The sequence below is a fragment of the Triplophysa dalaica genome, chromosome 1 (genome assembly GCF_015846415.1).
Source record: "Triplophysa dalaica isolate WHDGS20190420 chromosome 1, ASM1584641v1, whole genome shotgun sequence".
NCBI lineage: Eukaryota > Metazoa > Chordata > Actinopteri > Cypriniformes > Nemacheilidae > Triplophysa > Triplophysa dalaica.
Window position 1 is genome coordinate 7,445,957 of NC_079542.1, and position 27,793 is coordinate 7,473,749.

General features: G+C 39.0%; 1 protein-coding gene across 3 annotated transcripts in view; it reads left to right on the top strand.

The window, feature by feature from the left end:
* ccnd1 (cyclin D1) overlaps positions 1 to 24,610 on the top strand; it is a 104,751-nt gene extending 80,141 nt beyond the window's left edge. For 2 of the 3 annotated variants that reach the window (XM_056750795.1, XM_056750803.1), the window contains exons 3-6: positions 18,995 to 19,210; positions 19,589 to 19,748; positions 21,169 to 21,317; positions 21,395 to 24,610. In XM_056750795.1, coding sequence (XP_056606773.1) covers positions 18,995 to 19,210; positions 19,589 to 19,748; positions 21,169 to 21,317; positions 21,395 to 21,550 — 681 coding nt within the window. In that variant the 3' untranslated portion in view covers positions 21,551 to 24,610. Of the gene's footprint in view, positions 1 to 17,260; positions 17,690 to 18,994; positions 19,211 to 19,588; positions 19,749 to 21,168; positions 21,318 to 21,394 lie in introns of those variants that run through there. The other variant, XM_056750785.1, reaches the window with a different exon arrangement.
* Positions 24,611 to 27,793: the final 3,183 nt, after the last annotated feature.

Genomic DNA, 27,793 nt, shown 5'->3' on the forward strand with positions numbered 1-27,793 from the left:
AGAGTTTGGTTCGTTTGGGTGATTTCAACGCTGTCTTCCTAACCTCTTAAAATGGGATGTCTAGGTGCGGTTCATCTGAACTACAGTATGCTTCGCCGCTGATATGAACGTTTCAACAGGTCGTGGTCTAGCTTTTGTTTAAACCAGTAACTTTTTATTACAACCTATTGTATTATTGCCCCGGTATGACATATCGCTTATTGCTCCCTGAACTCTCTGTAAGTCACTTTGGATAAAAGCGTCTGCAAAATAACTAAATGTAAATGAACACAAGCATACCAAATCGCGGAAGTGAACCGCTATTAATGACGTATTATTTGGTAAAATGTGTGCTCTTGTGTGTGTTTCACACACTTTTTCTCGCGAGCATGACTGGCACGCTCACAGCAAAGAGCTGTATATCTCATTTCTGTTCGCTTTCAGTGTTCTCAAGAGCATTTGCAGTAAATTCACAAACGAAAGTGCCGTTATGTACTTAAGCTTTGGAAACAAAACTAACGGTTCAAAAACATGAATGTATAAAAGTTAAGCAAGCAATGTTATGCAATTTACCACCTTCTCCTGCATCGTCGTTACAAGCGACAGGGTAAACAGCTGTAGGTATGACAACACAAACAAACCGCGGTTCGGACCCAAAAAAAATATATGAAACAGTACAATGGGGGCAGGGGAGGGGGGGCAATCAAACTAGTGTTCGGAAGAAAAGTGTCTGTTTGGCGGTGTCATACTGCCAGAGAGGAAGTTTTGCACAGTCTGGCTTCAATACACATCAGAGGTGCACATGATTGTGTGACAGGTAAATGCCCCATGGCATCAGCTGTGGCCCCCATACCTCCGTTTCCTCTTAAGCTGAACAAAAGGAATACAAAAAATGTATTGCTTAGACACGATGTTACTAAAACACCTCAAAATTGTACAAAGGCATTTGACCTCAAACCACCAAAGCTTGCAGTTAGTTGCATGGGCATGTGCATCCTTATCTGCATTATTTTATTGCATTTGAAAACATCCACTACAGTGTATGGAGTTTCAAAAGCATGGCATGTAAGTATTTGAAGGAATGATTGTACACACAAAGACTTGATACTTTAAAAAGTACAAAAAAAAGTGTAAAATGCATGTATTGTGCGCTGGTGTTTGTGCATGTGTGCTTGTTTTAACAGTTTGACATGAATGGAAAGAGCAGTTTAGCACGCATGCTTCTTCTGAAATTTAACAGGTTTTCACACCAGTAATACCTGAACTGGCATTACAGGTAGTTCTTGCGCCATTATGTACCAAAACAGAAAAGAAGGAGGTATGAGAATACATACATACACCATTTTGTCTGTTCTCTAAGCATGCTTGGTCTGTTCTCTTTCATCGTACCAGACCTGATTAAGATTGTGCCCTGTGCGGTGCACCAAATCTGAAACCACTTAGTGGGGATTCAAGGGGCGAGCGAGCAAGTGTTAGGGAGAAGAGGAGAGAGAGAAAAAGGTTGACTTTGAAAAGAATGAAAAGCTCTTTGCCACCATTAGAAACCCATAAGACCCTATAGGAATGCTTGGTTCTTGGGGGGTTGGACGTGCCTCATTATATCGGCCCCCCATTTTTAGGTCCGCCAGGATATTGTAAGATTGACTGTGGCAGCCAGTAATAACAAAAGTCCGATGTCTCTGGAGAGCCATGCCTGTGCGGGCTTGTTATTGAGAATTATTCACATTGATGTCATTGATTTTTTTTTAGGCAGAGAGGAGAAACAGGGGATGAGAGAGGTTTAGACACTTCCAAGGATTATTTTCTAGATGTACTGTACGGGAACATGAATGTTTGTCAGCATAGAAATGTATGTCTGTGTGTACTCATGAACATATGGTCAAGGCCCTGTTATTATAATAAAGGTAAACTGATGTCATGCAAGAAGTTGGCACTCACTATTGTTACACCTATGGCAGCCGTTAGGGTGGCCAGCGCTATAACCGAGCAGGGCAGCAGAAGTTCACAGTAGCCCTGCTCTGGGGTCCCCGGGGGTCCAGAATAATCAGAGTATGAGGCCCATGTAGCCTACACGAACTGACCCTCCCCCAGCCATGGCTGATTTCCCGCCCAGGTGGCATCCGGAGGTCATCAGTCCAGCCATAGACATTTTTGGCAGCGGCACAAGATTTTGAGGGCCCCTTTTTGGGGAACACTGAGAACATTGGTTTAAAACTGGACTGAGGTCCAACGGTGGGGTCTTTACGTATGGAAATTTAAAATAGTAGGAGTATTTGAGCAGTTATGTAATTCATGTGTTTGAATATATACTGTATCTGTGAATGTGTGTACAGGTTTATCTGTCGTTTTGGGGTTCCCATAAGGATAGTTACAGTCTGATCCAGCGGCCCCCAAAATGGAAATGGATTATAAAACATACCATCTGATGCTTATTTAAAAAATTCAAATGCAGAAAAGTTTCTGTCAGCTTTTGGTTTAGGGGTAGCAGGAGTCTTCGAGGAAAGATTGAACAGTTTATATAATATGAAGATCATTATGACTATGGAAAGTCCCGCAATGTATAAATGTATAGAAACCTAATTGTAAATTGTTGCATATGTGTGTGAGCTTACCTATAATTAAATAATGGAGAGATTCTTCATACTTATAAATTAATACAGTGGGATTCAAAAGTCCACATCAGTTTCCATTAAATTTTTTATTTAAATGTAAAACCTGGAAAAAACAGTGTTAGGATTTAAATTGTGTTTTTACATTTTAAATTTAAATAACTTTTAATTGTACTTATAAGTGTTTTAAGTATAAAAAATAAAAACAGGGAAATCTTACCATGTTATATAAAGATTAATTTACATTTAGGCATTTAGCAGACGCTTTAATCCAAAGCGATTTACAGAGGAAGAAAGCCCTTTGTCATAAATTTTTCTCTATTCTTTCTAGATCACTTGTGACACAAGGACATTTGTAACATTAGTCATGTTAAAAAAGAAAAGTACACAAGATACTTTCTGTAAAATTCTCAAATAATGTTAGGACTGTATGTGATCCAAAAAGCTTAACAAAAGTATAAAAAAACGAACAAATACAGACATTTTAGTTAACCGAAAATTCAGCTTCCCACCAAATAGTTGTGCTGATTAGTAAATAATATATTATTTCATATCTAAATGAAAGAATTATTAGACAAAATATTATGTTTTCTTTTAGCGAACATTTGGATTTGGAGGTTAAGAGGGAAACCCTAAATCGTTAGATTTAGTTTGTGTATTTTATGTAAAATACACGTGTTGTGTAAATCCTGTAACATAATCTGTCTACATATCTAGCGATGGTGCCTGTACGTTCAATGTTGATGGACCGAAAGGGGCTTTCCCAAAGTTTCCTCTTTTTAGGCTGTGGACCAATTTTAGTCTCCAACTGAATCTGTAAATAAACACCCATTTCCTAGTTCAGTCAACTGTCTCGTTGTTATGATTTTAGACTAATCGACTTCTGTACCACTTTGCTATGCTTTTCTGCTCAACCAGACCAGGTATTTTGAGCTACAGGCTAATGGTAGAAGTGACATAGTTTTCCCCACTCATTTCTCATGCTGGTAGAGCAAACAGAGAAGTCATCAGAATATATGGTCTCTCGCTGCTACAACTCATTCATGTTTCTTCTCGCGAATGTTTTTCATTCTTCCAGAGATGCCGGTTGTGTCGGAGGTTGAAGGCCATTAAGGGGGGAGTCCTCACCCGGACTGTGATGGCTTTAGCTTCTGCTGCTGCTCTTTGGTGCTCAACATTGTAAACGTCTATCAGGAGGAACTATAAATGCGGTTAAAGCCACAACTCTTTGTACACCAGAACCCTCTGACACGGGTTGAACCTGAGTATGTCAACGCATACCACATGCAAGAGCTTCTTTGGACGTTTCCTTACATCAAACCACGAAAGGTGGGTTTTGGAGGGAGACCAAGTCAAATATCACATGCAACATTTTAACTACTACATGAGAATATAAACGACGTGCCGATAGGAATTTGATTAAAGATGAGGTAACACAAGCAGTTTCTGCAAATCTCAGATTAAACGTGAGTACCTATACAGTAGTATTGCATATGTCGTATCTTCGAAGAGTCTTAGTTCGATCAAATTTATAAAAGAACAGATACAGCTGTAGGATTAGATCTGGAAAAAGTCAGGCTCAAATAAGGAACTAAGAACCCTTGTTACAAAACAGTAATCCATGTTCGAAAAAATTCTGCCCTGTAAATAGCGAATAGCGATGGGAGATGAGACTCTCATTGGTTTACAGCATATTTTGCCCAAAACACACCCATGACTCATAAAGAGAATAGGGGCAATCCGTTTAGACCATGCGTCTGGCGTCTTGACCGTTTTTCCCGTCCTTAAACTAGCAAAAGTGAATTTGTCCATGCCATAAATGCACTTACGTCCTGCGCTTTAGACCATGTGGTTAGATGGTTAACATAGGGCCCTAAATGATTGACATGCAAAAGGCACTTTATTGTTATTCATCTGAATTAAATGTCATTTAAACCTCGCAAGGCTCATCCTGATTTAAATTTGTGCCATGGGGAGGCAAGTGACACATTATGCATGTTCGAAATGTGAATGGAGGAAACCTAACCCAACCATTCTCACCTTAATCCTTCCAACTGTATGATAATGTCAACAAACCCCTGAAATCTGGCTCCTCTGGTTTACACATCCGTGTCTCTTGCCTGTGTTTACACAGTCAATATGTAAATGAAAGTAAGGGTTTCACACTGGGTGACAACGGCCCCAATTAGGAAGGTAAAAGAAACACAAGCAAACAGGAATTTCACTTTAAGGAGAGTCTACACTTTTCACCCAACCGAACCGTTAATGGATCTAGTCACTCTGCATTACAATAAATTGCCAATGGGTGATCGAAGACCTGAGAGCAGTTGGCACATGGATGGCCAGGGAAACATTGGGGTGGGGTTACCTTGAAAAACTCCAAATAAAGATGTTTTATTTAAGCAGAGTTCCTGAAGTTTTACGGGAGAGGAGCCAGCCATGGAATGCATCTTTAGATCACTTTGAACTGGGGTGGGCTTAAAAGCCCCTTAGAGAACGTTTGTGCTATTCACAGCCAAAGGTCGCGTTCTCTGGCTTTAGACTGGAATAATTAATATTTATAAGGTTTTAATACCAGATCGACAACCTAACTGACGATCCCATGAAAAAAGTAGGCTCACACTCTGTAGTCAAACATTCAACATTGTTTATTAAAATAAATGTAAAGAAACATATTTGGCATAGAAACTGTGAAAATTTGTAATAACACAATTTGCTTGTAATTTAATTTATAATCCATAAAGAAACAAAATCATGTTATCATATCTTCAACATGTTTTTACATATGAACAACGTCAGAGAGACTCATTCAATTATTGTCTGAGGAAAAAACAGACGATTGAAGTTATCTTTACTTGCCTATTTTTGTGTGAGTGTATGTCATTCATTTTGTGTCATAAAAGAAACAGTTCAAAAAAGGTTAATATTCTAAATGACCCTCGAAATATTCAAAAATATTTGGGTGTTGAGTGTATACATAAATCACTAGCAAAAAGTCAAATAATTGATATTTCAGTCTTCAATCTAAATGGTTGTGTGCTAAAACCACACGAAGTGTGAATAACTATGCATTCTAAAGAGATAATGTTGGTGCCAAGCCTTTTTTCAGGGAAGATGTTTCTTTGATACCAATTCCATTTGCGTCTGGTGTCAGGGAAGATTTACTTTAAAGAGGGGAGCACAAAAAGTGTTTGAGTATTCTGAGATTATTAACATAATTGGGATTACTGGCGATGAGGCTTTCCTGTGTTGTTTTCCTAATAAACACATTGTGAGCTGTATTATGGGCCGTAACGGTAGACGATTGAATCCCCGCCGTGCAGCAGCTCTCATCTGCTGAGGTCCCAGCATCCTGCGGGCCGTGGTCTGGGGACCCGCGCTAACCTGATTAGCGGCACGTATCGCTACTCTGCTTTGTGTGAATGCACGATGCGTTTTGTCACTGACCCAGGGAGAGGTTCAAATGGGATTACGTCTCCGTGAACAAGATCATTTCTCAATGGCTGCTCAACAATCACATAGCAAAGCTAAAATGAGGGTGATGGTAATGAGCGGTGTTGGGGAGGGACAAACTGCAAGGAGAAATGCTACTAGCTTAACCACATTTTTGCAGCATTGTGTATTTTCTCTAAAAAATATATTTTTCCATGACAGAATACAATGTTGGTGCTTTCGTCACACATTTTACAATAATCAGCCAATAATCACCTGTCCTCTCTCTCATACAAACTTTTATATAAATCAGATTAATTTACTAAATTCATTTGAATTCCTTTAAGAATGAAAAACAAATTTTTATCTTTTGGCTTTATAATATCAAATTCTTTTTGGCATATTAGTTATCATTTATAGGAAATTTACCACACTTTTCTACAGATATTTGGTTAAACTTCTGCCACTTTGTTTTTGAAGATTAGGTGTTTTTTGTTTGATTGATATTGAAAGACCAGCTCAGACAAGTATGGATTTCCTGGTTGGTTTTTGCTGGTTACTGCTGGTCACTACCAGAATTCATGTTTACCAGCATAGAGCTGGACAAAAAGTGAAAATAAAATACATTTTACATTGTAAAAATATCAGCTGAATATTTTAAAAGTAGCCAAAATTGTCCGGACACTGGAAACATTCAGAGTCTATAAACATTTTTTATTTTTATGTAACATTTTATGTTACATACACTTTGTAACTTTTGCACTTTGTTCACCTTACACATCACTGCTGTCCCTCTGAAACATCATATCTCCATATTTGTATACTTTTTTGCCATAAATCATTATTATTAGTCACCATTTATGTTTGGGTTTTATAAAAATCTAACCAATAGCTTGTTTACAACATGGAATTTATTTAGCACAGCGTTTTTCTCCTAAAAGTCTGTAATTTAGGACGTCCAAGGTTTCAGAAGCACAATAACGATGTGAAATAAAAGTTATATTTTAATTTTTTTGTTTTTGTTTCTTTGCATGTTTCCAGTGTACAAACAATTTTAGCTGCTTCTTTAACATATTTTTTTTGCTCTGCACACCTGAGAATTGAATCTCTCTTCTCTTTGTTTTTTGAGCACATACTATTGCTTTTTTAATATGGTAAAATATTCAATATAATCTGAGGGTTTTAAATTAAAAAATGTGTCTTTAAATAGCATAAGTATAGTATAGTACTTTTTTTCTAACTACTAACAGATAGTCTTACTGAAGTTTAAAGGGTTGCTTATAGCTTCGAAAGCTCCAAATTTGGTGAAAATGAGCCTGTCCGATGTGCTTGTTACATTCTTAAACATCTTCAAATAGACAAGAGTGTGAATTGATCAGTAGAAAAGACTCAGAAAGGCGCCTCAGGAAAAGAAAGAGAGAGATCAAACCTTCATGGCCTGTTATGGCTCATAAAGGGCACATCACAGGAGGAGCACAGTGAGGGACGGTGTCATTATCTGAGATAGTAGAGATGAGGCCCTTGCTTGCTTTGAGTGAATATAAATATGCACATTCCCATGCCCAAACAATACCCAAAGCTCAATGCTTGCAAAAAAGTCCCAGCTTACAGCTGTCAGACCATTTTATTACATAACTCACACTGTACGGACTACAGACACAGTTCGTCGAGCTGCGCAGGGCCAACTCTTATAGAGTTGTAAGGTACAGACGCACATTTTCTGTTCCCATACGCTTGTACTATCATAGAGGAAAGAAGAATCACAAATGAGATCTATTTAATATCTCATTCGTTTTTTCTAGACGGCAATGAATTCAAATGAATATTAGAAGAAGTTTTTCCTTAAGTCTTTCATCTCAAACTTTTCCTTTGAGAAACACAGATGTGTTATGTGTGTAGGTCAACAGCTGTCTCATATGTGTCATTTTCTTCCAGGGAATTTCAGGAGAAATGTCAATAATTGAAATAAAACACAAGATAAGATCTCCATGCTGTCGTCAGTGCGATTATAGAAAAGGCCCTAAACAATACAATTTTCCTCCAGGACAATATCGACAAAGCATGAAAGGTGAGGTTTATGAGCAAAGTAATTATGCATAATTGTCGAGAGCAAATAATAGCTATTGTCGAGAGACCTGCAGCTAAAAGAGAATTCTGTTGAAACACAGGTGTTAACACAACTGTCGTATGGTAATTAAACCAGCAAACCACTGAACACAGAATCGCAGTAGTTAAATCAATAGTTTAAGATCATAGCCCCCAGCGTAGATTTACAGTCACACCTATAGACGCATCCTGAATAGATCTTCCCTATTCACAGTTAGAAGGGTCTTTGAGTCATATGTACATTAAACATCTTTCACTCTTATCAAGAGCACCTGTACTTGACATATGAGTCATAAGTCTGTAAGACGTAAAGCAAACAAGCTCTTTTCAGCGTTTATTCTTTGTTTAGAAACTAAATCTTCTCTCTATGCTGAACAAACTTCCTTTTTATACAAAGAAGGGTCATTCCCTTTAACTATCCTTTTATTTTTTTATCGTAAACATGTTTGCTTTCTTTTGGCAGCCATGCGCATTATATTGAATATTGCATCAAGAAGATCCCGTGGAAGATATCTTAAATGCTCCGCACGCAATAAAATGTGCTTTACTTTTGATGCTTTTCTATGGGAGTGAGATTGAGAGCCATTCACAACGGAATTCCCTTGCAGTTTATTCAAATGGCTCATTTATAAACTATCAAGAAACAGACTGGCTTCTTCAGGCAGCCAAGGCAAATCTCATGCAAAATTATGCAAATGACCTGCTTGGAACGTGCCACAACGAATCAACTTAGTCTCAGGTGTTTCTGCTAAAACTGGAAGAAGAAAAAATACATTAAGTATGAAGTTGTAAAATTAAAATAGATCGTTTAGGTTAGATCATCTGGATTTGGATACATTTGATGTGAAATGTTTGAGTTCACTTTGAGATTTTAAACAAATTGACTTTTGATTGCAGATTTGGCTAAGTTTTTCACTTTGTTGAGATCTTATCTAAAACTTTAAGGGAGACGTTAATACCATTTCCTTGGTATTTTTCTTGAGATGCAGAATACTTGTGCTCTATTCAATCTCATTGTTGCCTATAAGAAATAATTAAGGTATTAAAGAGATTTTATTTGTAACTTTTCTTTTTTATGAGTTGTGTCCAGTTGATGAGTTCTATCACGTCATCAGGGCAGGTGGCACCAAAAAGCCAATTGTAAACATTGCCTGTCTGAGACGATACATTTATGTTTTTATTTTTAATGTTTTTCTCTTGGTGTTTATGAAATATTGGTTATTTTTCTTATCACACAAGGTCAAAGAAGCAATGAGTACAATTATGTATGTAAATACACTCAGTCTGGAGACGAAGAGGCCCTTGAAATATTGGGGGCGCAGACGGAGAGCTATGAAGATTTATCAGGTCACCTGGGGCACACTGACAGCCTTTGAGCAGGATATTCAAATGGCTGTTGGGAGAAGAAGCAGGTGATAACGCTCTCCAGCCCCCTCTCTCAGCATGCTCATATTGTCTGTGTGTATGTGTGTGTGTGCCAGAATGCAAGTGCTCTTTGTATGTCTACCTCAAGACAGGAAAAAAAGAGGGTTACAAGGGCATTCAGAAGCAAATGAGCAGAGGACCACCGTCCAGAGATTGTCAGAGAGAAACAGAAGTGCGGGAATCCACAGGCAAGAGCGAGGCAGGCAGAGGTTGCTTGTCAACTTACTTTTTAAAGTTGATGTACATGGTGCTGTTTAACTAACTCATACTATAGCCAAGAATAAAAACTCCAGTTAGATCACTTTAATATTTGAATTGTTTTTTGTAGATAACAGTGAGATTAAAGGGATAGTCCACCCAAAAATAAAATTCTGTCATGAACTACTCATCCTCAGGTTGTTCCAAACCTGTATACATTTCTTTTTTTGGTTGTACACAAAGTGAGATATTTGGGAAGATTAGCAAATGACATTTCTTGGGCACCATTGACTACCATAGTAGAAAAAATATTGTACATTTTTATTGTTAAACTCATTTTAAAGATACGATACCAAGTTACTAACAATCTTTCAAATATATATTTTTGTGTACAATCAAACAATAATATATAGGTTTCGAATAACTTGAGGTTGAGTAATTCATGATAGAATTTTATTTTTTGGGCATTCCCTTTAAACTGAGAGCAAAATTAGACTTTTGCTTAAAGAGATCAGTGGTTTTGTGTCCATACAATGAAAGTTTGAGGTGGGGAATATTGTTAGGTTATCAACATTCTTCAAAATATCTCTTTTTAGTTCTGCAGAAGAAAGAACGTTGTGCGGGTTTAGAATGATATGAGTATGAGTAAATGATAAGAATTTGTATTTTCGTGTGAAATGACCCGTTAAGTCTCCTGTTTCAGTGTGTTTCAGTTAAAATGTCAATAATGTCCCAGAAATGGTATGAAAGGGCAAAATACTATTCGTTCCTGTGCGATAGTGTGTAATATGTGCAGAAGAACAAGTGTGACTAGTCGAGTTGAAACAACGAGCCATTGAGAGTCAGACTGGGTCTGAAGAGATCAAAGTGACCAGACTCTAATTGATGGTTTGTAAATGTGGTTTGACAACTTATCTAATAAGGGCTTAAACAACAAGTGACCACACATGCCTGCTTGACATTCTTTCAAAAGATAATATCAGGCCCAGCATGGCAACAATATTTTACAAATTGCAACACGCTGAAAACTTGAAATGCAAATAGGAGACCAAATAAGACCACTATGGCATTGTCAGGGTGACTGGAAAACAAGATGGATGACACAATTCCTCCATTCTAATTGGCTTTGAATGTTCTAATCCTCCATCTGCCCCTTTCGGAGGTGACAACGTAAACAACATTCCGGGTGGAAAGTGAACAGTGGCGACTCTGACCGAGAGAATAAGTCTGGCTGATCAATCAGCCAACATTCAGCCGCTATAGCACATGTGTAAATACGGTCTGCGTGCCTGTGTGTGTCTCTGTGTTTGGTTTGGGTGTATGTATGCAACGTTTTTGTGCGGACATTGACGTCCATGTTTAAGTTAAAAGTTGACTGTCTGTGATATCGAATTAAACCTACAAGCTCCTTTGGAGACATGCTCAGAGGAAAGGAAATGTTAAGCTTTTGTCCACCCTGTTTGGTCTTCTGATGGCCCTCAGGGGCCAGTCCTCCCGGTGATGTTCCTTCTCTTCCAGGGACCTCTATTATCCCCGGGGTTTTCTCCTAGTCTCAATGCCCTTGGCTTCAGTGCGTGTGAAGGCCCGACACAGGCCACCCCTACGCCGCGGCGGAACTCTGTTTCTCTCTTTTGCGGATCACTAAACAGGACAATCACTCTATCCATCTTTTCATGGGCTATTGTGGTGGCACCCTGGCTTCAGAAAAAGGGTCCTTTTCAGTGGGGAACGTTTTTTCTTCTCTTGCCCGATCTTTCCTTTCCTTTTGATGGGTTTTCCTTGGAAGTGGGTGGGGAGGTTTTTGATGGTGTAAAAGAACCCCCCTCACCCCAAAAGTCTGTTATTGCGAGGCCTCTGTCTCTTTTTAGGGACATATCAAGTATATGAAGAGGAGTCAGGACTTCAAAGCTGAAGATGGACTTAGGGTGACAGTGACCTCCCCCAGCCAAGTGTTCAGGGCAAGATCAGAGGTCAGACAGTGAGGACAAATGGTGATGCATCTGCTTGGAGGCCTGTACAGATCAAAATTTATATTTTTCACACGGTTGTTGTAGAGTACATAAAGCATACGTTTAGCATGTAAATTCACATTAGCACTGCCATTTTTATGCATGCACTGTTTGCAAATGAGATTTCCGAATGAGATGTATGTGATAGGCAAATACAAAGTTATTAGCATTCTTAAATATAGTATTGTGAGATAAATGGTCTAAAGCAAAGTACTGCTTTCACCAATTGTGAATACTTAATCTCATAGGCAAGCAGTTGCACTAGGAGACATTGTCTGTGATCTGTTCACTGAAGAACAAGGGCCATTCTGCAGTGTGAGGTGACCCCGCATGCCCCTGTCAACACCCACCCGGCAAATTACAGACTCAAGTCATACAATTATGCATACTTGCATGAATTCCTCTCTAGATTTGAGGATGCAGCCAATGAAATGAAGGTTGGATGCATGTTGTACATCAGTGCACATCTTGGCCCTTGAACTAACAGATACTTCTGGTGTCAAACAGTGGCCACGGCATAATGCTTCTTCTATGTATGCGCAATGCCATATCTCCCGGGACCAAGGGTCCAGGGACCCTCTTATCATCTACACAGACTGTCTTTGTTAGGATGACCAGAACTTTCAACACAGACATGGTTGAAGCCTTATGCTCTTACATAACAACCCCAAATCGTCTACTAAAATCCAGTGCTGTGGAATTCTGTTGTTCATTTGTTGTATACCCCTCCAAATCAATATATGCGACCATATAGCATGCAAGTAAACCCTGGTAAATGTCAGAAAGTGTGTGAAAAGAGCTGAGTATTGAAAAAGCAACTTTTATCTCTTTTGAAGGCCAGGGGCCTGCTGTTCTACCTCCTGCAAGGGTGTTGGGGAATCCATTTGCTTCCATTTGGCACAACATTCATCTTCATCACCATTAGTGAAATAAAAGGTAGCCTATACGGCAGGAGTAATGGAATGGAGATGGTCACAAAGAGGTTTTAGGGCCAGAGAGACCACAGGACCCCTCATCAGACTTCTTGAAATTCTCTTAGTTCCGTTAAAGAACAACACGAAGGGTGTTGCAGAATTGGTGTGAAATGATTGCAGAACACAGAAAGCCTGTGTATGTGTTATATCATCATGCTTGCTTAGCAGAAAAATAGGGAAACTCTTTTTCCTTCCTTTTAGCACCAAAAAAACAGATGAGTCAGAAATCAGCTGTGAAAGAACTAGTTGTTAGGGCTTGAAAATACTGTATCATGTCGCTGTGTTAAAACTGTTGTTGTTTAATCTCATATACCTAAAGCTCAGTGTGTTACCTGCGTAGCCTGTTTGCCATTATATAGTTGTCATTTGTCCTGATGTTTCTGGGTAGGACCGAGATGTATTGTTTGTGACACATTTTAGCTCACGGGCTGGTCAAAGGCCTCGTGAACAAAGTCCTGCACATTTCTGTCTTTCAACATTGTTGATTCTCATTGAGAACTTTCCTCTAAAACATGATGTTTAAGAGACACATTTTATGGCTCAGAGGTCGCTCTTCCGCTGCTCAGGAATTATAGAATTTTCAAATGTTTAATTTAAGGTTTGTCTCAAAGATTTCTTTCTTTAGGGAAAAATATAAACACACACAAATATGGTGTCAAATTTGATGACAAATATTTCATTTGGAAGTTTGTGACATCATTGAGATCTCTTCTGAAAGTTTACATTTACGAGCTCACTGCTGTTAAAAAAGAATTAATTGAGATACAATAAAACCATTTTTCGGGAGTACCAGTGTTCAGGTAAACAGAAATGACTGGCTTGTTTCGTGCTGCTGGCTGCAGGATTAACAAGATGAGTACTTGTACACCTAAGGGCATAAACAGACAGAGCCTAATGAGAGGTCATACAAAGTAAGGAAGGATGAAGAGTACATAAGGGGGGAGAGCCTGCAGGTAAAAGTGATGGTGGTGGATGTGATTGATGACAACTAATTTGTTCATCATGCAGACACAGCTCCCCTACTAACATAAGAGCATTACATATACTGTAAATTTGTTCATGTTACTCACATGACCAAGACATTGCAGGGTGCTATAGTATGGATTTATAAAGCAGCATACCTGCTTATGATGCATGACATCCCCTACAACAGAGAAATGTTTCAAAAGCTGTTTTTTAAATATAGAAAAAAGAAAAAATCATTAACTGATCATTCCTGCATTAAAGGGATGGTTCACCAAAAAATATAATTCTGGCATCATTTGCTCACCCTCAAACCTGTTGGATTTTTAAAGAAAGTTAGTAAGCAAAATTGGAAGTCATTGAATTTCATTGTATGGACACATAATAACCGACACAGTTTTTTTTAATATATTTTGCGTTCTGCCAGAAAGAGTCACATACAAGTTTTGAATGACGCAAAATTGATCAAATTATGATAGCATTTTATTTTTGGGAGACCTATCACTTTTATGTTCTTAAAGTGTGACATCTGCGTGTTGCATCAAGGATTGTGTGTGATATCATGGTGATAATAGTGTGGATGACACACAAAGGGTATGTATGCACAGGTATAAAGGTATAAATGATCCACAGTTAGGGGAAGGGGATGGGCCCTCATTGGCAATTAGGCCAACACCCCATTTTAATCCTCACAGTAGGACAGTGCTTTTGTTCCAAAACTTTTGTTTCTTAATCTCAGTGCTCACCAGGTCTGAGTCGTTTGCCTCTGGTTCGCCAGAGAGAGTTATTTATTGTGCCCTAATCCATACATTCATACGCAGACATCCACATTCACCTGAAAACCTCCCTGATGGGAAGTGCGATTAACACTCCACCTGACTGTTACCGAATGGAGACAAGTCAGCTGCTTTGTGATATTCAGAATTCCTTCATTCTTCGGCAAATGTACATAAATCAAGAGAATAGTGTATTTGATCTATATTGGTATTTATTTGATTGTCTTATATTGTATCTTTGTCAAATGTGTATTGTCTCTTAGATATTTATTTTAAAGTTTTGTTACCTTTGTTTAACCTGTATGTGCACTGGAAGCAAATGCACTTGGCATAAAGCTCTTTCTGATTCTGATTCTATATTTTTACATAAATTGAAAGTATCTATATTTTAAAATATGAATAATATATAAATACAGTATGTCTGCAGGATCCAAAAGCAGCTTTAAGCACCCAATATGAACATAGCTCTATATGAGAGTATGAGAGTGTTGTTTAAAAGTCATTTAATGTATTTTAAACTGACTAAAGTGCATCCATTGACATGCACATTCTGGTCAATGCATCTCTAAAACATTGCCAATAATTCCATATTTCTGGAAAAGGTATTTTATAATTTTTTCTCTGACTGAAGCTGAGGATATTCACAATATTTATGGTGTTGTATGACAGTAATTCTGCCTAAATCAAATGACTGTCATTTAAACATGAGGTACACTAGGTTAAAGTGTACCAAGTGAAAGAGTTTATTTGATGCCCACTACTATTTATACAATTCTTTTTAATCATTTAAAACTATAAATTACAATCTATTTGTACTATCTATTATCTGTTAATCTATAATATAAAATCTGAGAAGTAAGCCTTGAATTCTGATTTTGTATAAGTAACTTAGAAGTTGTGTAGTAAAATATAAACCGAACTTTAAATGTCCATACACTGTTGTAGAGCTCCTACAGAACAGAAGGATTTCCGATTGGCCAGAATCACTACAACTTCCTAGTCGTCTACCGTATTCATGGTAATAGAAGTACAGTCAAAAACTCACATGGTCGGGCCTTCATTGTTAGCAACACTTCAGTCACTTTTGTAGCCCAAGAAACGTTTCTGCCATATTGAAGTCATTATTTAGTGTTTATGTACTATAGGCTTTGTTTAAAGAGACAACTTTGAAGGGACGACTTTTGCAAATTGTTATTGATAGTTTAATTTTAAACATCATGTCGAAAAAAGTAAAAAATCTGTTTTGTCAATAAATTGTTCTTTATTTTATTAATAAAAAGTAGCATGTTACAAAGTCCTCGTGCTATTTTCTTGAACCAGTATTTAACAGTATTCAACACGATTATTTGAAATACAAATATAATACAAGATATTCTAAAATCTCACATTTGTTTTTTTAAACACATAAATTGTTTTGTATCTGGAGCATGTTCTGAATGACATGTTAAAGAGCTCTGTATTGTTGTACAAAATAATAATTTAAGTTATATTTGGTTTTATACTAGACATAGATACTGTTCTGTAAACACTTTAAACAATATACATGCATTAAATACTTCAGGTCTCAGCATGTACCAATATGTTCAAACCTTTTTGATAAATAGGCTATTAAATGTAATTTAAATGACTTTTAATCTTTCCTTTATTCTAGATATGCAACTTTACAGTAAAGTTGTTCGACACAGCCACATTACTTGTTTTACGGTAGTGGAAGTGTCGAGACAAGAATGTGAAGAATTTGCAAAGCTCCAATTCATCCTGAAGCGACAGCAGTGATGCAGCGAGGTGTTTAAAGAGAGAGCGCCCCTGTTCGATCAAACCTGTATCAAACCATTACCAAGTTGACTTTTAAACTACGTGGATATTATGTGTCCAATTCCAGTAACACACTCTCTAAAAAACTAAAATCAATATTTAAGAGATGAAGTCGTAAGATTAAATTTCTTATGCATTTTCATTACATTTATGTACTTTTTCTTTGTAACCTTTTTATTGACAATATTGAGAGATTGCCTTTGCTTATTGCGAATGTTTTTTGTTCGATTTGTGTATGTTACAATTTGTATAAATAGTTTACAATTGTAATGCTTCTTATACATTTTCAAGAGACGAGATGAAAGCTCGTACCGCAGTTCTGCCTGGCAACTGCACTTCTCGCTCATTGGCTCAGGCTAATTTCTGCTTCCTACTTTTGGGGTACACAAAGAAGTTTCGATGTTTCCATTAAACACTGCAAACTACAATTTCAATTCGGATTTACGGAAAACGCACTCCAGTTTTAACCTTTACGCACGTGCGACGCGGAGCTTTGATAACTCCTGTCTAACTTTTACAACCACCATAAACATTTATTTTGTCTTGTGAGACTGACCTAAAACCTCTTTAACTCTTTCTTAACAGTTTATACTATTCGATGACCACAGACGTGAAACAACCAAGTTTAAAATTGCCTATAGAGAGATCTGTGGTTCTAATAGGTTGACTTAATGTACGCTCATAGTTACACTGGGCAGCTGAGTTTCATAATGGGACAGCATGCACCTTGATTTGGGCTATTATGCCGCCCCCTACCAATACTTAACCAATACACATACACCGGACCGCACTGCCCTGTCTTTCCACCAAGACCCCCCCTCCATGACCACAACACCAGCAGCTTGCCCACTCCCGAAAAAAACCTACACCCCCAGCCTACCCCCTACTGATTCTCCTTGGTCAATCGTAACTCGGAATAGGACCTCCTATTTTCATCCTGCTAAAGGAAGGACCCAAAACGCAAGAGCCCATAGTTCTTTAAGGTTTTTCCTCCGCCCTAAGCAGACTCCCCCTCGCTCTCTCTCACAGGCTCGCTGCAGCTTTGATCTGCCCTTAACAACAGTCACGTCATAGGGGACTTTTGTTAATCGGAGCGAGAGTTAGAGAGCTCAGCAGAGGCAGCGCAGCATCCACGGAAGCCGTGTCCGAACTTAGATCCAATTCTCTTACTTTGTCATCCGCAAAAGTCGGGCAACACCGAAGACATGGAGCACCAGCTGTTTTGCTGCGAAGTGGATACCATTAAAAGAGCTTACCACGATTCCAACCTGTTGAATGATCGAGTTTTACAGACAATGCTCAAAGCTGAGGAAAACTATCTTCCGTCACCAAATTATTTCAAGTGCGTTCAGAAAGAAATTGTGCCTAAAATGAGGAAAATCGTCGCAACGTGGATGCTCGAGGTTTGTTTCGGATCTTTTTGTTTGTGTATGTGTGCGTGTATTACACAAGTTTGCCTCATGATGGTTTTGCTCATGCTCTTTGGACCCGAAGAAATGTTTTATTAACGTAAATATATTTAAATGTAACCCGAGTGCAACAGCATTGTCGCTCACCCTAAAGCCATCTCACAGGAATACGCAACAACAAGTATTTTCTACTAAAATATTGAAGTAAAAATGAAATGACAAAAGTAATAATGCCAGACGTGGTTTTCTGTACTTCCTACTTTCGTATCGTTTTATATCGCTTATTTTTTCCCATTCGGCCTATATATTTCGTTGACCAGCTAACTAAAGAAAATATAAATAATTTTAGAATTTATTTCAATTTAATACCAATGTACACGTATGCATTCTCACTCGTGCCAGTAGTTATACGCCATCTTTGTTGTCGTTAGTTTAAGTTTTTTATATTTCTAAATTCTACAATGGAAACATTTTTGACATTACGTCAGTTAAGGCGCTCGTTAGTGGACCTATAATTCACAACTATCATTTAAATCAAAATTGTACATGTAAACGTAATATTTGTAGGCTTAAAAGTTTGTTTCAGTTTGCCATAGCGCCTGCACGGCGGTATAAAAATAAGATATTTTTCAACTTTATAAAGTCAATATCGTGTTCTAAATGGTCGGATTATATTCTAGATCGATTAATTTGGATTTACAGATGTTTAACATTAGAATTGATGGATCGGAATAATTTATATTAATTTTTGAAATACCCACTACCATTAAATGCCGCATGCGCCTAGCTGTATATAGAGGCTATAGAATTCAGTTAATTTCACGCCGTTATAATCACTAAATTCGACATGTTTTACTTTTATTGAATAAAACACAAGTTCTGACACATTTACAGGTGTGTAAATCACAGCAAAACAATTTTATTATATTTTTAAATATTTTTTGAAAAGATGACGAACTAGGAAATTGTTTCCTGAGCCTAGCTTAGACGCCACCTTTTTGCCTCGGGAAGCAACGACCACTAGCATCAACAGATAATTTCAATAATATTCCTCCATTTTCCAAAACTCTTATCTTGAGATCCAATTATTGAATAAATGTTATTTTTAGCAGTCGCATTTTATTCGATTATAATTTAACCCTTTCGAATTGCACGTGCAGCTATCTGGCAGATGCTAAACACGTGGGATAACTCGATTAGATCAAAGCGTCGCGTTAGTTTGTTGATTATACAGTTTGCGAATTCATAGAGCCAAATGTGTGTTAGCTGTATAAATGATGCACTTTCTTTTGTCTACAGGTCTGTGAAGAGCAGAAATGTGAAGAGGAGGTTTTCCCATTGGCTATGAATTACCTGGACAGATTTTTATCGGTGGAGCCCACCAGAAAGACTAGGTTACAGCTGCTAGGAGCCACTTGTATGTTTTTGGCCTCTAAAATGAAAGAGACTGTGCCACTAACAGCAGAAAAGTTGTGCATATACACGGACAACTCCATCCGCCCCGGCGAATTATTGGTAATTATTCAATATTCCATATAGCCTTCTTGTTTAAAGAAACGATATTAAAGTCACATGTTACAGTATTTAATAATCCAATAAATGTCATGTAAAATTGTTGCAAAGGAAGTAGGTTATATGCTTGCTTTGATATTTATGATAGCCTGTGTTAGTCCATTGTACAGTGAAGCCTAATGGCGTTCTCGTGCATTTGAAACAATTACATCAATTTTATAAAGTTTTAACATTTTAAGTAGGTTACCCGTTAATTGAATGTAGGCCTTGCGAGAGTGTGCAACTGTTCGTCATCTCCATCTAGCGGTCAAAGAGTGCAACGTTTGGAAAAAGTCGTCTGGGCTTTTTATAAACGTACGCCTTTTTCTATCTTCCTCGCAGCAAATGGAACTGCTGGCCTTAAATAAACTGAAGTGGGATCTAGCCTCCGTCACACCGCACGATTTCATTGAACACTTTCTCGCCAAACTGCCCATACATCAGAGCAGCAAGCAGATACTGCGCAAGCACGCCCAGACATTTGTGGCCCTCTGTGCAACAGGTATGTGCCTACATAAATATTTCAACCTGCAGCTGTACACTTGTGCCTTGTTTTTATTTATGCGCTCTGAGTACGTCTGCTCAGGACAGAAGGCTGTGCAAAAAGTACTGATTTACCTCAACCGAGTGCTGCTATCGGCCTGACTTTTATTGCAATGGAAAGAGTCATCTTTCTTGTCCTAATTCCTCACTCAGAGTTATTGTAAACCACTTTGAGCCTCTGCATGAGAGAGAGAGGAAGTCTGTGTCCTTTTGTGGCGATTGCTATGACTGCAACGTGGCTCCTGAGGAGCCCTGCCTGCATCACGCAGTATTTCTGCGCATGCCGTGCGTGTGAACCAGAAGAGGAAGCTGTTTGCTGACATTTTCCTTGTGAAAGGGCCTTTGTAACCTGATATTTTCCCTAGATGTCTAGATGTCCAGGTCTGTCTGATTAAGAGCATGTGCTCAGATGTTCGTGATGGGCAGAAAATCTTCTCTTCTGCAGCTCATTGTAAAGGGACCTATGACAATCGCTTTATCACCTGTTGTATAGTCTCAGGAAGGATCTGGCGCTGTATATTCCTCTCTTTTTGTCCCCCCGACCCCCTCCCCATTTACATGGTGGGTATCACTAAAGCTCGCTCCCCTTTTATGTTTATGACCTGCATTTCTTTGGGAAGTAGCCTGGGACGCGAGCCAGGGAGAGTGTGGTTGGACGGATCCTGGAAAGGGGGGTGGGCGCCGCTGAATGAAATGAATGGGTCGGGGTGACGGCTCCTGTGCCTTTATGCTCAATTTGTCTTGACAATTGCCCTCTCATCTGCGGGCTAGCGATGGTAGACAACTTCCTATAAGAAAGGCAGTTGTGTGTGTGTCTCTATTCACCATGTGTGGGCAAAGCAGAATATAAGGCAGAGAGGCAGCTTTGATTTATAATCTCCTCTTATGGCCAATGCGAGCTGAAGTCAATTTAAAACAAACGTCAACATATGTCTTGAGAGAGTTTTGAAGTGGCAGAGCGTGTTGCAGAAGACATTCAAGTCACAGAAACCCCAGGATTTTTGTGCACTTGCCCTTACCCTTGAGTGTGGGTGTATAAAAGCTTGATTTATTGGATGTTTGGTGTGCGAGGGTGAGAGAGCTACCGTAGGGGGTAGTTGGAGCAGGCCCGGGACCTACAGCAAAGTTTTTGCCTCCCCCCGAATACCCAGAGGCTTAAAGCCATGGTGTCGGCCCCAAATATCACAGACTGTCCCCTACCAACCCTGCTCTCATTATAGTTTAGTCATGCTATGCTTTATTATGAGCTCAGTCACCACCCACTGCCTCTCTTCCGATATTCCGATATTCCTTAACCCACTAGTTGTACTGCAGCTTTATTGTTTTTTCTGTGTTTCATTGTCCATGTGTGAACTAATAAGAGCTGTTTTATCTCTCAGATGTTAACTTCATCGCATGCCCTCCCTCCATGATCGCGGCGGGCAGTGTGGTGGCGGCAGTGCAGGGGTTGTACCTGAAGAGCAGCGACAGTTCCCTTTCGTCGCAGAACCTCACCCACTTTCTCTCGAAGGTCATCAGGAGCGACCCTGTAAGTGTGCCACCTTTTCGAGTAAATCACTATGTACCTTCCATTTGCATCGTGCTAACCTCCATCTTCCCTTACAGGACTGCCTGCGGTCGTGTCAGGAACAGATCGAGTCCCTGCTGGAATCTAGTCTCAGACAAGCTCAGCAACACAGCATCTCCACAGAGACCAAACGGGTGGAGGAAGACGAGGACCTGTCTTGCACACCCACTGACGTCAGGGACATTAACATCTGAGCGGATGGCATTCCACCGATGAATCTCCTCATCTTTGTTTTTGTTGGGTATGGGCTTTGGCCAAAAGCTTTATGGGAAAAGAGGGAAAACAGTCTCCCCCCTGCACCCCTCCATCCGACCAATACCTCGACCAATCGCAACTTGCCCCTCAGCGTGCCCTGACTGTTGACCGCTTGAGCGGCATCCCTGCGGTTTTGATGACCGGGCTCTGGCCCACCAGGATCACCAGCGGAGGACGGGGATCGAATGGAAGTTTTCTCTATATTGATCCCTCTCTTTTTTATGCCTCGAGTCAAAAATAAAAAATACAGAAACATAGGCTATCTAGGATTTTTAAATTGCAAATAACAACGACAGTAGTTGTTGTAGACCTGCCTTAACTTGTCTTTGCGCAGACAACGCGGGGTATTTTTTTATTTTTAAAGTGTGTCAAAAACTATTTTTGAAAGAGAAGAGACGTTATTTGTTATGTTTGATTTCTTTCTCTCATAGATAGTACGTTGTTACACTTGCTAGGAGCCCTGCTTTTTCTGCAGTGTAGTCGTTGTAAATATATCCCCGCTTGCTATGCGTCTAGTCACTTTATTATAATTCCTAGACAGATTCCCTAACAAGATTCTCTCTTCTCTTCCAAAATGGTTTATGTAACGTTAGGATATTTTTTAAGCATGTATTTTTGTTATGATTTAGACGGCTGTGGATTGCCCGGGATCTGAATTAAGTCCAGACACAACCATTCCTACGAATCGTTGCCTTCACTGCCATTAATGTATAATGCTATTACTGCCGTGACACAATAAGCTTATCTTCTACCTTGCGGTGCAGTCCACAGTCTGCCTTTTTCTTTAGATTCATGTATTATCTAAAACCATTCCATTTAAAAAAAAGAAAAAGCACTTTTAGTCCGTCGTTCGAGGCTGACTTTTACAAAAAAACTGAAAAAAGAAAGAAATCCGCAGTTGTTAAAACAATAGGGGGGAAAATATGGAATGGTGGAATAGACTCGTGTCGTCTGCAGCATGGAGCAGGTCTCTTTATCTATTGTGTTAATGGTCTGAAAGAGTAAGCGTGAGGGGGGGACATTGAGAAGATATCTATTCTTTGAAGGGTTAATCGCCTACCGCCTGAATGGACGGATGCTAGAGAACGTTTCAAAGTGCAATCCCACAGAAGCTCGGGCACCTTCTAGCTTCAGATGCATTCAGAGCGCTAGAAACACTATTGAAAACTATTTATTCCTATCTGTTCCCCCGTAAGGCCAGTATGCGTGGATGCCCAAGTGTACCTATGTTTGTGGTATGTATATTAAAATAAGATTGACAGAGAAACACCATAGTTAAAGTTGATGTACTCTGGTCTAGAATTTGTATGGAAAGCAAACAACAAAGTAGATTTTGCACAAACCCAGAGATGTCAGTTTCCTAATGGATCTCTGGAAGGGGAGAAAGATGAAGAGGGATGTTAGACGGCAGAGGGAGGCAAAAAGGGCGATGGCTGGACATCAAAGAGTTAAAGCAGAACTGAGAAGATGTATGAAACAAAAAACAAAAAAAAAACAGAGGAGAAGCTGCGGGAAGACACTCCTCATATTTAGCTGCTATGGAGGGATTTCCAGCAAGAATGAAACTTTCAAATGAGAAAACGAAAAAAAAATGAAAAAGACATGCTTCTTTCTCTTGTCTTGTTTTGCTGCTATTGTTTTTGTTTGTTTATATAAAATGTCAATACGATGCCATGTAATAGGTTTTAATTTTCTCATAGAAAATTATGATATTATTGACAACTTTGGTTCTTTTGGTAGTTTTTTTTTTAATGTGATCAATTTTTGTTAATGTGATTTCTACGCTATGCTATTCCCAAAACAAAAAAGACAAAAAACACATAAAAGCAGATTTAAAAAATAGACAAACGTTTCTGTTGTACCCACGATACCTCAAACTACAGTGATTTAGCATTGATTTAGTCTGGGACTTTTCTTTAGTGCTATTTGTTATGTTTTATTTTGTGGTTGTACCGTGCCTGTTAGTCCTGTTGTAAACTGCAAATCATCATGTAAATCATCATCAACCTACTGGGTCCTGATGCGAGCGAGTAGAAAAGCACATTGAATGGAATTGGTGCCATAAACATTGACTCTTGTGAGTTTATTTTCACAGTTTCATTAAAGGAGACTATATACCCACTAAAGCCTCTTCTAGCCCATCTTAATGAGTTAATGAAGCTTTTGTTTAAAACGTCACCATTGTGAGTTTGTGACTGCCATGTATACTTACAAAGCCATAGTATTGTCCTGTAGTAATTTAACACAGCGCAGACAAAAATGTCTGCTTCGAGACGTCTTAATAAATGTGACTCGGCTACAATCATCATTAACGCTTGACCTGATTTTTTTTATTAGCCCAATTGACTTTGTGCCTATGGATCTACAGTTCCTCCGGAGTTCTTTACCTGGATGTTTGTTGAATAGAGAGGAACCTGAAAAGCCACCTTTATCTTTACTTTTCTGTACATTGGTCTATAACATGGTGCTGCTATATGTTTGCATTGAGACTAGAGTTTCTGGAAGAGATGTGGCTATAAGCTAGTTATGGTGGTGGAGGTGATTCAGGACCCAGGGGAAACAATTATATTATCCTCTGTAGTATCAGGAAAGTTTTTTTTACCTCAAGACAAAATTAATTGAACGATGAAATCCAGCATGTATTGGTGCGATACAAACACACAAACCAAGAGACTTTCTTGCAATCAATGAAATGATGTTTGTGAGGGGTCTTCACTCTTGAATGTTTAGGGGGAACAGAGAAGAGAATGCATCCCCTCAGTATAAAAATTGTATCCTCATGTCTTAATTCTGTTATAAACAGACCCGTAGAGTCTGTTTGTTTAATATGGTATTCATTTGCAAGGATCAAACTAAAATGTGGCGTTGATCCTGAAACACAATGTCATTGTTTGAGTTTTGTGTTTTTATTTTCACAAACTGGTCACTGAAATGCACAATCTTTCCTTGCTGACCCATCTTAGCCATGAGGTTACCTAGAATAAAACTTCAAAAAAACACTTGTCTCGTCTGATTTGTATTTTTTGTGATGATGGTTTTGATCAAATCCATTTGCTGAAATAACCGTATCTGGAATAAAAATGCTTTAGTACAAATGCTTTGGTGTTCAATAGAATATTAAAAGAAACCTCAATACTTAAAGTGATAGTGCACATATAAATCAAAATGATTTCATGACTGTCATTTCAAACCTGTATGACTTTCTTTCTTCCCCATAACACAAAAGAAGATATTTTGAAGAATGTCGTTGGCTGGCCCCCATTCACTTGCATTGGTTTTATGTCCATACAAGAAAAGTCAATGGGGGCCAGCACTGTTCGGTTACCAACTTTCTTCAAAATATCCTCTTTTGTGTTCTGCATGTTTGAAATGTAAGGAAGTAAACATTGAACAGCAGAAGTGAGAAATGGCTGTGTGGGTGCTTGATAAAATAAATGCAGTGTGCTCTCATGTATCATGAGGGTGATACTCTTATTGTCAAAGTATGATATGTCTTCATAACAGACAGTCTTTGATGTTTTGTTTTGCCACAGACAGGCCACCAGGTATCAGCGATGAGACTGCTAGGCAGAAGGAACTCTGACTATTTCACGCACCTCTGCGACTGACTGAGGTTTGAGATAATACTGTGTCTTTGGCTTTTGGCATCTTGGTGTTTGTGGTTTCAGAGTGAGAAGCAACATTGCTCTCCTCATACACGCTGTTCTGAAGTCTGAAGTCTGCTTGAGATGTGTTATCTTTCCAAGACCTACTAAGTGTTTGCCTTTTCAACACCTGACATTTTACGCATAGAAAAATAAATGATTCTTGGTCATGGGGTTGTGTGGCATTGTGATTAAAGATCTGGGATGGTTACTGAAAGGTTGCAGGTTCAAATGCTATTTAAGGGGATAATTTACCCAAATTCTGTCATCACCCTTTGTCATTTCAAACCTGTCTGACTTTTTTCTTCTGCATAACACAAAAGTAGATATTTCGAAGAATCTCGAAGAACCCATTCACTTCTATTGTACAGCCGCTAAACCAATGCAAGTGAATGGGTACCACCGTTGCCCGGTTACCAACATTCTTCAAAAAATCTTGACCCTTGTGTTCCGCGGAAGAAAAAGTCATGCAGATTTGAAATGACAAGAGGATGAGTAAATGAAGACATTTGGGCACAAATTGTTGTTAAAACTACAAACAGGTGTCCTAGCCGTATGAGTACGTGAGGTTCATCACACTAACCATTAAACTCTTAAACTAACCTTTATATAAATCAGATCTTGTTGAATTTTTCAAAAACTGCATGGTCCTATTTCTGACATACAAGCCTACGATGCCTCTGAACAGAATTTTTACCCAAACAATGTTGTTTTATTGTTACCATATTCAGTGAGTTCTTTGCAGCACATAACATTAGAAGCAAAACATTATATTACAGTATACATTTATTCATTTGGCAGACGCCAAAGAGTATGTATACAGTAGACGTATACAGTCTGTGACGGCTTGCCAAAACTGGAACAGCCTCCCTCGCGGCCACACACAGCCCCCACCCTCATCTGACTGAAGTGCTCGAAGCTTTCTTGTCTGTGCTGTGAATAGGAATTGCGCATTTATCATCCACATCATGAACCATGCGAGGAAGCGAGCGGCTCAAAGCTGAGATTGCAGCTTGTGCGAGTGTGTGTAGGGGAACGAGAGGGGGGTATGAGGCACCGGGGCAAAAAAGGGAGATACTATGCCACCATTCAACTTGAGGCCTTTTTTCGAGTGCCCGTCGGTTACATTTGTCACGTTCCTCTTTCATGTCACCACTCGCCACCTGCTCCTGAAATTCCTGAACATTTTTTGAAACCTTCCCTCGTCCTGCTTCATTTTCTTGTCCCCTCCCCTTTCGCTGGCCCCATACACTCTGTTCCACGAGTGAAAGGAAACCAAAGAAACACGGCTCCTCTAACTCTTTCACAGACCCAGCCCTCTGTCTTACACCCCCCAAGTTCATGTTCTTCTGTTCTGCATGTGGAATTAGCCTCTCTCCCGCTCGCTCGCAGATGCACAATCTCTCAGATAGATGATGTATCATTTAAAGATCGTGGAATGAATAGAAACACCTGACTCTGAAATCCTGCTTTGTTCTGTTTTTTTATGTATCATTCTACAATCAAGACACCCAATCAGCTTTCAGATAAAATTATCATCTATTCATGTTTTCCCACAAAGAAATGTATTAGATTCAAGCTTTAGAGACAAAACAAATGTATTTGTACACTTTTTGGACGTCAGTATGTCTATGGTTAATGTGATGAGCTACACCTGTGGTTGCTCTGTTTGACACCGAATGAACAAAAATAGCTCAAAAAACTTTTTTACATTTTGACCTCTAAGAAAAAGTCTTCCAACTTGGTCAACTATCAGTGGCTCATGTGTACAAATACAGTTTGGTCACACTTTAAATGGATATCAGTGGTTCTTATCAATTTGAAAATTTGTCTCTACAGTCTTTGACGGAAACCCATAATACTATTTCATAAATCTGAGAAAATATGTGCTGTAGCAGCAGGGCCCTGCAGTGTCCGGCTGGAGGTCTTCAGGGAGGAGTGAGGTTTTATCTGTCAAGCCTCTAAAGGTGCCGCCAGTGGGCCTAGTGTTTACCTGCTGCTGCCCACGGCGTAGACCAGCTGCCATCTCCAAAACCATCCTCTAATATGCTGCCAACACTTGTCCGCCTGAATTCTGATCTGCACCTCAGACTTAAAAAACACGGGGAGCGGAACAAAACCGGAGCCTGTCGCACAGCCCTCTGTCTTTCGTTCGGGCCCCATTGCAGCATTGTTGTGTCCACAGCAACTGTCCCCATTCTGGGCCCGGGAGAGGGGAGGAGCATTATCTGTCACCACTGACCACCCGTGAAACAACACTGAGGACCTCGGCAGAGGAATTTCTTATGATTTAGGGCTTGTTAACTATTAATAACAAAAGGTAACTGGGATTTCAGCAGGTGTTTGTATTTATAATATGAAATCACTTTAATACATTAAGAAAGGGGACAAGTTGCTTCATGTACATTGCTTTCTAGCATTATATTATTTACTTTGAATTGTAAAACAACTAACAAGGGGAGAAGATGTATTAAATGTTCAAATAATACTACTACCAATAATAAACTAATTTAGGCATAAATAAAATGAATTCAGACA